Raw genomic sequence first — 12,500 nt, forward strand, 5'->3', positions numbered from 1 at the left:
TCTTCGTTCGTTTATTCGTTTGTTTATTGATGGTCCCAGTTAATTGATTTCGAACGTCCATTTTTTCTTTTTTTTTTTTTCTTATTATGAAATAGAAATAATTATAGTAAGAAATATCTGCTTATCGATCATTTTTTCATTCTATCTGCGTCGCTGCAAGATCTTTTCATCGTTTGTTCGTTCGTTGACGAAGTGCTATAATTGATTTCAAACATTCATTTTTTTCTATTACTCTTTTCTTTTTTTCACACTTTTACTTTTTTCCTTACAAATTTCAAATAATGATCGTAGAATATATGTGAACATCAATCAATTTTTTGTTTTGTTTTCTCTCTTATCTGTGCTTGCAAAATTTTTTACCATTCATTTGTTCGTTGACGAAATGCTATAATTGATTCCGGACATTATTTTTTTGTTCTCTCTTTCTCTTTCTCTTTCTCTTTGTCTCTCTCTTTGCGTTATTGCGAAATTTTTCATCGTTCGTTCGTTCGTTCGTTCGTTGACGAACGCGATAATTGATTTCGAACATTCATTTTCTTTTCCTTCCTTCCTACGAAATTCAAATAATGATAGTAAATAATATCTAAACATCCGTTCTTTTTGTAATAAAACTTCTTAGAACACAGTAGTGAGAGTTGTAACTATTAGGAATTGGAGTGAAACGAAAAGTGAAACGGGCAGAGAAGTTCCACTATTCGGTATAGTGAATACCCTTAGTTTCACAATTCCATCTCATATGACGTTTACCAGTGATAATCAGCATTTAAAAACAGAAGGAAGTTGTTTACTTACCTCTTATCCTCCCGTCAGTCATCGTTTAGTAAAGCGAGGGCAAGAATGTTTCACATTTTCGTTTTTTTCCAAATTCGTTTCTACTGTGACAGAGACAGTAAATTGAGTTTAGACGTATTTCTTTCTCGTATACTTTGTTTAATAACGCATTATACATTTCCTTTTATAATTATTATTGTGTAATTTTTTATTTATGATTTATTAATTTCAAGTGTAATTAATTGATAGAATTAAAACAATGTTGAAAAAAAAAAAATAAATATACAGAACGCGTAAAAGGATTCTGTGAAAGATAGCGTGAAAGACATCTTAAAAATTCCTTCTATCAAAAAGAAAAAAGAAAAAAGAAAAAAAAAAATAAAACAGAAAAACTCCCTAGTGTATTTTAAATTAAAAAGTGTATCCTAGAGCGTCGAAGGAATTATCGAGTTCGCCAAAAAGCAAGTTAAAAAATGAAGTTGCGTTAATATCAACAGTACCAACTGCTTTTATCGATGATCGATGATGTTGACAAGCAGTCAACGCATCTACAAGTAATGAGATGTCTGTTAGAAATTTTCTGAGGTCAACTGAATTAAGCATACCTTATACAAATTTCAATGCCAATGACAGCGCTTATCAAGCGAGAAATACATAAGAAATTTTCAAACAATCCATTCGGCTTTTCATACAGGAATTTATAATCGATTGATGGTATTAAAATGATTTCAAAAAGATTTACTCAAGAACATCAATAATTTAATTTGGATACCGTAATGACGTGTAAATATTGCATTCAATCTTTAAATCGTGAACATGTCCACACTTTTTCAACGTCCAATGACAATGTACTCGCAACGAGTCAAAACCGTCTCATTTTTCAGAACTAGATTTAGTATTGCAAAGATTCATTTCATCACGCGTACAAGTCTGATTGTCGTGTTTATGAACAATACAGGATTTTCGGAAATATAAATTATAAATATTCCTACAAAGGTTACCGAGAAACATTGACAATGATCACTGCATCAATATTCATATCGAAAAAAAAAAAAATTCATAGATCAAGCTACTTAAAATGGATATAATTATCAAACGTAATATTAATATGTGGTTACAATATTTAACGACAATTTCTTTCTCTCAATTCTATCTCTCTCTCTCTCTTTCTCTTTTGTTTGTTTGTTCGTTGACGATACTATATCAAAATACGATAATTGATTTCGAACCTTCATTTTTCCTTTCTTATTTACTTAGGAAATTAGATAATGATTATACGTTATCGATCTTTGTTTATCGATCTTTGTTTTTTCTTTCTTATCTCGTATTATCTGTTATCTGAAAATATACTGATTAGAAATGTCTTTTTTTGCAAGCTTTGTTATCGCATAATTCGTGTCCATAGCGAATTTTTTTCTTTCTTTCTCATACGTATAACATTTCTTTCGTTCGCGATATAAAATAAATATTTCGATTTTTCGTCAAACGCGAAGAAAAAGACCGGTTAGTTTTAATGTCGTTGTCGCATGTATTTCATAATTATAATAATAACAGATGTATACCTCATCGCGTGCATACACATAAACTCCCGCGTATATACGATCAGTCCGGTTTTTATGAATTTTTTGTAAGGTTAACGTTATTTTCTACTTTTGAATATTCAGTGAGAATGGCAAAATCGATTATCGCCTGCGATATAATACTTCACGGAAAGTTTCGCTTATGCTAAAATTGTGTTCAAGGGAAAAATTGTGATGTTCCCTATATCATCCATCGATTAAAAATATTGTTTAATATTTCAAATAATGACGGTTATTTTCGACAAAAAAGACAAAAATTTGTATACTTACGTTATGTATATAAATGTGTATGTACAGTATTATGCATATTCTTCTTGTTTGAATATAAAAAATAAATTATTGGCTTTACTTCTCGATTTTGTGAATTTTTTCTGATAAATTTAGTTCGTTTTGGTAAAAAAAGAAAAAAAAGAGAAAAGAAAGAGAAAAAAGGCTAGAATATTCGATCATTATTCTGCTTACTTTGTCTTTCGTCTTCATGAATTTGCCTTTTATTTTTTTTTCTTTTTTTTTTTTTTTTTTATTTTATTTTTCTTTTCTTACCTTTTTTCTTTTCTTTTATTTTTCTTTTTCTGTTTCTTGGCTTCTGCCTTGGCCAACATCGTTAAGCCGAAGTTTGTGTCGCTGGCGCCACGCGTCTATCTTCTTGTTCCTTTTTTATTACAAAAGGATCTCTTTCATTTGCGAGAATGCTTCTTACGAAAGTGGAAGAAGAGGAAGATAAATTCTGCTAACTTTCGCCGGTGTTCCTTTTGCGAATTGACGGCTGTAATAATATCTCGACTTACGTAAGGGACCGCATGGAAACTCGAAAGGCGTTCCTCGCGGAGCAAACAAGAGGAATGACTTGTCTCTCAAGTTTATATCTTTGACTTTGGATATACAAATGTATATTTTTATATATATATATATATTAATTTCTATTATTTATATAATTTATATTAATAATATATATATTTATATTATTTACATAATGTATATTAATATAATATATATTTATATTAATATATATATTATATTTATATATTTATATTATATAATTTATATAATATATAATATATCACATCGTTTTCTGGACGTTATCAAAAAAAAAAAAACGCGCGAGATATCAGAACAATAAGAGTCTAAATTCTTGCAAAAAAGAAATAAATACATGAATTTTCATATTAAAAACTATCCTTATATATAATATAATTTTATATATATATATATATATATATATATATATATATAATTAGAAAGAAAATTTAAACGTTCAACTTAATTTCTTCCACGCATTAATAAAATACAATATTATTATAAAAACGTATCATGCGATACAAATATCGATCATCGGATAATGTCATAATCATATTTATACTCGTACATTTCGTTTAATCAACTAAAATCGTTGAATATTTTATTTCTAACTGTGCTTATCGAATACATTCATTTCAGATTATCTTCTTCAACGACGTTCTTATTTCCGGTTAGATACACTTCGCGTGGGTAGTAGTAATGAAACTAAAGTAATTATTTCAACTTCTGTCCAATGCGTTCGTTTATGTAACTATAAATCGTATCCTTCGAAGATACTCGATCGAGTTTCAAGTAGCGGCTATGTCTTCTTGTATGTACGAGTCAAGGTCTTCAAAAGCCGGATCGAACGAAACTCGCTTCAAGCTAAACTCTGTAATCTAAAGAAATCGATACGTAGGTTACTTGAAGCTACTTACATTCGTTTCTTCATTGTACATTGATAAATTATACGATGAGTCTTTTTAATTTCTTTTTTTTTTTCCCCTTAATGTTTCACCAACGAAAATCGTTCTGTCATTGCGAGGGGATATTTTAGCCAAGATTGAGTAAATTTCCAACTCGGGAATTACGAGACTTTGTGTGTATATATGTGTGTGTGTGTGTGTGTATAAAAATATATATAGATTTATTAAAATTAGACATTTATACAAAGCTACAATTAAGTATAATGCTCGTTCTTTAGTTTCTTTTTCTTCTTCTTCGTGACCCATTCTTTCGGTTGCTAATCGAAAATTGACTATTTTTCCAACTTACCACGCTCATCGTTCGTTCACAATCTTTGCGAAATTTAACGAAATGTTAGAATCATGTTGCTGAGTAAGCTTACTCAGCAATATGATTCTAACATTTTGTCATTAAAGTCAGCTTTAAAAATGCTATCCGTTAGAGATGCTACGCTTTGGATGGGAATATACGTGATATAATTTCATATTTGATACTTTTTATCAATTTGATAACATTTTATATTTCGTTCGATAATAAAAATTTATTATTTTTCGCGGCACAGTGTTAAGAACATGAATAATTGAAAAAGTTCTTTTTTTTTTTTAACATTTTGACGATTAGAATTTCATTAAACCTGTAGAATTTGTTATAAAACAAAAAAAGTTGAATAAAGTTAAATAAGAAAGTTAATAAGCTAAATAAGAAAAATATATATACGAAAAAATAAATACAATAAATAATATAATATATATATATAATAAAAAAATATATATAAATTTTGTTGCTATTTCCTTTTATTTTTTTATTTTTTTATTTTTTTTTTAATTCAACATTATTATATAGCATAAATTGATGCAACAGAAAATGAATAATAAATAACAAAATAAGTAATTTCATTTGTTCAGATTTTTTTTTCATCTCACTTTCATGATTATTCTCAATGAATTCTCAATTATAAAAGTTCGTGAATGTTTTCATTTAATTTGTTTTGAAATGTTTCTATATTTCTCTATGAATAATATTGATTGAAAATAATTTTCAATTAAATTTCTCAAAGTTTTTACTTAATTTTTTATTACGTATTTTTTTTTTAATAGACGTCTTTCAAGCGAATTGTTTATTTACATGTACATATAGAAATTTCTAACAGGGAATAAAGGAAGTCGATAGCGATAACAAGTGCTCGCTTTCGCAAGGACGATGCTAGTTCATCGATAATAAATGACCCGATATGATAATACATACAATATACAATATATATATATATATATGTATATATATATATATATATGTATATATATATATATATTTATTTGTTCTGTGTGTAAACATTTACTTACATGTTTTCGTTCGATCAAACGTTCTTCCTCTAGTATCATTATTATGTATAAACACCTGTAATTGTGAAGAAACGATATTTCATCATAAATCGTTTATTATTTCGTTCTATTAAGGAATAATAAAAGCCCATTTTCACGGGAAATTATGTAAACGTTGAAAATTCAAATAAAAATAATTATATAAGTTTAATAATAGATCGGTTAGCTTATTACTTTACAACATTTAATTAATTACTATTTGGGAGATGTTTATTTAATATACAATACTTTCATTACACTGGACAAATTTAATATGTTCGTTTATCTGAAAGAACAAGTTCGTCAGAGTAATGAAAATCGTTTATCTACGTATATATCACGATGATAATAATTTTATTAGCGACTTGGATCGTTCGATATTTTGTTAATAACTAGCGTTACTTTTTTCTATTTGACGAAGAAAATAGAAAATATTATTATTCAAACTAATAATAAGGACACATACATACATACATACATACATACATACATACATACATACATACATACATACATACATACATACATACATACATACATACATACATACATACATACATACATACATACATACATACATACATACATACATATATACATACATACATACATACATACATACATACGTACATACATACATACATACATACATACATACATACATACATACATACATACATACATACATACATACATACATACATACATACATACATACATACATACATACATACATACATACATACATACATACATACATACATACATACATACATACATACATACATACATACATACATACATACATACATACATACATACATACATACATACATACATACATACATACATACATACATACATACATACATACATACATACATACATACATACATACATACATACATTCATACATACATACATATATTTTACGCTAAATCGCGTTAATCCTTTTATACATCAAATTACATAAAATTTCTTATAAGAATTAAATTTTCTTAAAATTTAAGATCATCTAATCGTAGATCGATGATTTTATATGAAATTATTTGGAATAGAATATTTTTGATCTTGATTAAAAAAATCTTTGGTCAGACGGGAAAGAAAATTTGATGTTCCATGATAAAAGAAATAGGTTTTGATGATAAAACGATTGGATGCTAGAACGTTCTGATAATGGCGACTCGAATAATGAAGCTTCTATGGTATAAGAAACAATTTCTATTCATTGCATTAGAAATAAGAGGAATTCTCGATCGGCTTCCTGTTTTTTCGTGAAAAACTTTGTTCGTGATAAATGGGTATTCTTTCGTTACATTATCGTTGAAATTTTTTATTTTTGTTACTTTTTATACTTTCGTCGGTAATATACAAGAATATAGATGTCTACATGTGTATATAATTACGAAATATTCAATATTAAGCAGATTTTGTTATGAAGAGTAGTTTTTGAATGCTTCTATTTCTCCAAGTTATTTAATATCGCAAGTTATGCAATGTCTGCATTAAAAAAAAATAAAAGAAAAAAGAAAGAGAAAAAGAAAGAAAGAAAAACCTTCATACTTGTTAAAATAAATATACTTTATCTTTTCAACTCTTCGTTTGAAAATTAATTTACTGACCTTGACGAATTTCTGTTTTACTACATAACGACTGGATTTTCCCTAGGATTTATACTTCGTCTTTTTTTTTTATTCAAGTTTACCAAGAACTTCACAAGATTCACACAGTTAGATTATATTCTTTCATATTAAATGAATAAATTGACAATACGAAAATTACACGTAAAAAATAAAAACGGCTCGTATAGTATTCGAAAATGTTTCAATTTATTATATCGATACAATTAATATCAATTAACTATTGCAATGTTTTATTTTCTCACGATTAAAATATATGTATCATAAATTCATGAACGTATCTACTCTTTTTTATCGCACATTATTTATTACTTCATTTTTATAGGAAACATTTTGTCTCGTTCATTATTCCAAACATTTTAATCGACGCTCTAACGTATAATTATATTAAATTAACCCTGATAACTTATTCATTTCTCATTCTCTCTAACGTGGTAAAGTCATAGTTTAGAAAAGATTGTTAAACTTTCACACAAACGTGTTTCTTCGAAGTTACTATCACATTCATTATTTTTAATAATCCTTTCGTCATTATTACACCACACATAGGTGTTTCTTTTCTTTTTTTTTTTCTACCGGAGAACTTTGATCAACGTTGATGATGCTATTGCATGACTGTACATTTTTATCTTCTCATCATATGTACTTGCATATATATATATATATATATATATATATATATATTATGTATATATATATATTAGGTTGGGGAAAAAGAAATCCATTATTTTTGCGTGAACTTCAAGACTTTATTTAACATGTTTCGGATTGTCCGATTTGGGTCAAATAAAAAAAGAAATAAAATAATGGATTTATTTTTCCCCAATTTATATTTTTTTTTATAATATATACATATATATATTAGGTTGGGGAAAAAGAAATCCATTATTTTTGCGTGAACTTCAAGAATTTATTTAACATGTTTCGGATTGTCCGATTTGGGTCAAATAAAAAAAGAAATAATATAATGGATTTATTTTTCCCCAATTTATATTTTTTTTTATAATATATACATATATATATATATATATATATATATATATATATATATATATATATATATCAGGTTGGGGAAAAAGAAATCCATTATTTTTGCGTGAACTTCAAGAATTTATTTAACATGTTTCGGATTGTCCGATTTGGGTCAAATAAAAAAAGAAATAAAATAATGGATTTATTTTTCCCCAATTTATATTTTTTTTTATAATATATATATATATATATATATATATATATATATATACATAATATATACACATACATATATATACATAATATATACATATATATATACATATATATTATGTATATATATATAATATAATATATATATGTTTAATATGTTTAATATATATATAAATATATATATATGTTTCGCAGGTTTCAAAGTGTAATCGAAATATATTTTCTGAGATGAAAAGAGAGAAAGAATCTTTTTTTATAGATTCTTTGTTCAAAGTTTGCATCGATGTGTTGATGTGTAATATGAAGATCAGTGATGCGTAAACTATGAAAAAAGAAAAAGAAAATATGTTTTATGAGTTATATATACAACAATAACAAAATTTGCAAATAGATTTTTTATTTACTTTTATAATAAAAATCGAATAACATTATCACAATGTATCTTTATATTTATTGATATAATTTGACAAATGGCCTCAGGGAAGAAATTAATTTAAGATTAATCTATCTAAGAATAAAGATAGTATATTTAAAGAGTTCGCGAGAGATTTAAAAAAAACGTATCGATTTAAAGATCGATATTACGATGTCATGTCGATCGTTCTTTTGATCGAATTAATATGACATCATTTAAATCAAAAGTAACTCCCTTAATTTGCTTGACTCAGCTTCGGCGATATTTAACCCTCTCCTTCCCCATTCCCCCATCACCGTACTTCACTTGATAAAACGAATTCGTCTCAATTAACTGATTCAGCCAATCTCGCCTTCGCCACGGTTCGTTTCGATTGAGTCTAACGAAAATATCGAGAAGTTTCTCGTGTCCTTGTCTATGTTGTTAACGAAGAAAATAAAATAAATAAATGATTACAATATAAAGGATCGTTATACTAACGATATTAATCTTGTTACGTTTAAATTCTTAGAAATGGTATCGCCTACATTTACGTTACATCGGATATTTTAAATTGTCACTTTAAAAGATTTGAAACTTTTATTAAAAAAGATAGATTACTTATTCGCGTGCGCATTAAAATAACATTGGATAATTTCCGTATCTTTATGGCATAATTTAATATAATGAATTTGTTGTTACAATTGAGATACGATCGACTGATATCTCGGACTTTTGATGGACGATAAATTATTGTAATTACACGCCCACACTATATATATATATATATATATATATATATATATATATATATATAATATTTACAATAATTTATCAAATCTTTATAATAATATTAATACATTAATATAATTATAATAATATATATATATATATCTCCTGGTTTCCTGATTTTCATGAGAATTCTCATTTTACTGAGAAATTCACGTTTTAATCGTCTCTCAATCGCGTGCCGTGACCGACAACGATGCTTCCGTTTCTTGATTTTAACCCTCGTTAAATGGCATGCATGCTCGTCCTTGAGCACTCCTTCGTAGTTCCTCTTCGTTAACATAAAACTATAATAAGAAAAAATTTTCTACGAAATAATTTTGTGCCATTCTTTTTTTTTTCTCTCTCTCTTTTCTCTTCTTGGGCCTATTAAGACTTCTCTTCCTCTCTCTTTCAGTTCCTCTTTATCTCATTCTTATAGTTCGTTCATTCGATGGCCTTAGTCAACGCCGTAACGATAGGATTAAAGTCCACGCGCTTAATCACGTTCGTGTTTCCGGCCTGGCATTTGAATATCGCTCGTGACGCGTCGAATTTTAAGTGTTACTAGTCCTTAACACGTCGCAGATCGTTGCAGTTTAACAAACGTAGCGCTATTTGATAGTGCTACTTGTATAATTAACGAGGTCTTTCATTTTTAAGTTTTAACGTTACAAATAATTAACTAGATTTCACGGCAATCACGTATTTTATAATTTCAAAGAATTTTCTTTTGTTCATTTTTCCTTCTTTTTTTTTTTTTTTTAAATTACTATTACGTACAACTTAAAAGAGCAAAAAGAAAATACAAAGATTTATTTCGAAGAAACATCCTGTATCCGTTACATTTGATTCAAATACGACAAATTTTAAATTACAACAAAAAAATTTAATATATAAATAATTACGAATCCCGAAAATCGCGTTCCTTTCAATTTAACATTTCCTTTTTCTTTTTTCAAATTTCTATTGTGAACAATTTAAAATTTAAAAGAACAAAAAAAAATATAAAGATTTATTTAAAACTTTGTCTTTTGTTATTTTTGATCCAAATTCTAAAATATAACAAAAAGATGTAAGATATAAATATACATATACATATATATAAATATATATATATATATGTATGTATTTATGTATGGATTACACTATATTATATATAGATACCGGTTTGTTAAAAATAAAAAGACGAAGTCTTTCAATGATTTTTATCCTTATTTTTCTCTTTTTATCCTCGTAAAGTTTCTTCCCCTCATTCTTTCTCTCTTTCTTTCTTTCTTTATTCTCTTTCTCTTTTTATCTTCGTCACAACGATACGTATCAAGTCGATTGACCTCCGGCTCCTCCTCTCGGATAAATTAACTAGAAAAAAAGTTTTGTGCCGCTCGCTTTCAATTGCTCTCTACTCTTCGTGTTTAGACTTTTATTCGCGGCGACTGGCTTGACTGGATGGATGAGAACGGCTCTTTCCTTCGGTTGACGTGTTCTTATTGTTATTATTGTTACTATCTACAAGGCTCGTTATCTCGTTTGTAATTCTCTAGCTCAGTCGATGTATTCATGAAAACACATACAAGCAGCTAAACTCATTGTGTTCTAGAATAATTGGGAGAATTTAGTTTATCATTTTTACTTTTCTTTTTTTTTTTTTTTTCTTTTAATCTCTTTTATGACAAGTGGATTTTCTTTATTGTATTCATTACATCTTTTGCAATTTTTATAGAAAGAGAAAAAGACACAAGAATATAGAGAGAGTTATTTATTAATCTTTTGCGATCACGCTTCTTTCTTCTTTTCTCGTGAAATGAATATATACGTAACATTTAAATATGTCCTAGAGAAAAATGATTATACATCGTATGATTTTAAATATGATATGCCTATGTACGTATGTACATTGACACGTACTATGACACGTAATGCGCAATTTGTCCCACTATTCTCGTCTATTGCTGTAACTAGCGGTGAGAAATACACGTATACGAATCTATCTTAACGATGATAATGATGATGATGATGATGATGATGATGATGATGATGATGATGATGATGATGATGATGATGATGATGATGATGATGATGATGATGATATCGTGATCTAAAATGACTCTCTATATCAAATTGAATACAGTAACGACTTATATTCCTTTATCAATTTGATTAGCTATAACTTTAGTTATATGTTTATTTCTTAATCCTGTTCAGGTTCGTTATTTGATTGATCCGTAATTAAAAACGAAATAATTGACGATTAGCAGAATGAAACAAATTATTTGTATCACCGTATATAATGGCGTACGGATAAAAGAGAGAAAATCCATATGGATGTGTTTGCCATTCCGTGAAGTTGAAATGGAAGGCTTTTACCTGTCTCTCCGTTTAAAGTCATCACTGACGGCGACTCTCTTTAGCAGGTAACGACAACAAGCGATCAAGGACGTGCGACATCTCGAACGCGGGGACATCCTGTGCCAAGAATGAAAGATGTGTCCAGAAAAAGATCAATGATCAGGTAGAATCGTTGTGCGACTGCGAACAAGGTTACGAATACGTAAAGGATGATGAGTGCAAGCTTAGTGTATCGCAGATTCTAATCAATTCGACGACGTTCAGATCAGATCACGCAGAGGATTCAGGAGGTATGATCTATATTTCTTTCTTTCTTATTTAATAAAAAGAAAAGAAATGAAATGTTTAAAAGACCCTCCCTAAGATATTTCATTTTTATTACATTTTATTTCCTTAATTTAATTAATTCAACCGATAAATCATTGAAGTAGGCCTAAATAGTATTCTTATAATCTATACCGATATAATAGAAAATAAGAAATAAATTCAATTTTTACAAATTTTTTTTACATACGCCATTTTCGTGATTAATCGGCACGATTGTAATGATAAAGTGAATATCTCATCGAGCTATTTATATGTAGTAATTGAACAGATTTCTTTTTCTTTTTTAATTTTTTTTTATCTAATCGAGATTCATACATTTTCTCTCTCTCTCTCTCTCTCTCTCTCTCTCTCTCTCTCTCTTTATATATATGTATAGCTAATGTTA

The 12,500-nt window shown here is 27.7% G+C and overlaps 1 protein-coding gene across 4 annotated transcripts in view; it reads left to right on the forward strand.

The window, feature by feature from the left end:
• LOC118440819 (uncharacterized) overlaps window positions 1-12,500 on the forward strand; it is a 15,933-nt gene that overhangs the window by 2,824 nt on the left and 609 nt on the right. For 3 of the 4 annotated variants that reach the window (XM_085657765.1, XM_035864438.2, XM_085657766.1), the window contains one exon: window positions 11,851-12,078. In XM_085657765.1, coding sequence (XP_085513891.1) covers window positions 11,851-12,078 — 228 coding nt within the window. The remainder of the gene's footprint in view (window positions 1-11,850; window positions 12,079-12,500) is intronic. The other variant, XM_035864439.2, reaches the window with a different exon arrangement.

Source organism: Vespa mandarinia, chromosome 6, assembly GCF_050613455.1.
Source record: "Vespa mandarinia isolate Hongniang chromosome 6, ASM5061345v1, whole genome shotgun sequence".
NCBI lineage: Eukaryota > Metazoa > Arthropoda > Insecta > Hymenoptera > Vespidae > Vespa > Vespa mandarinia.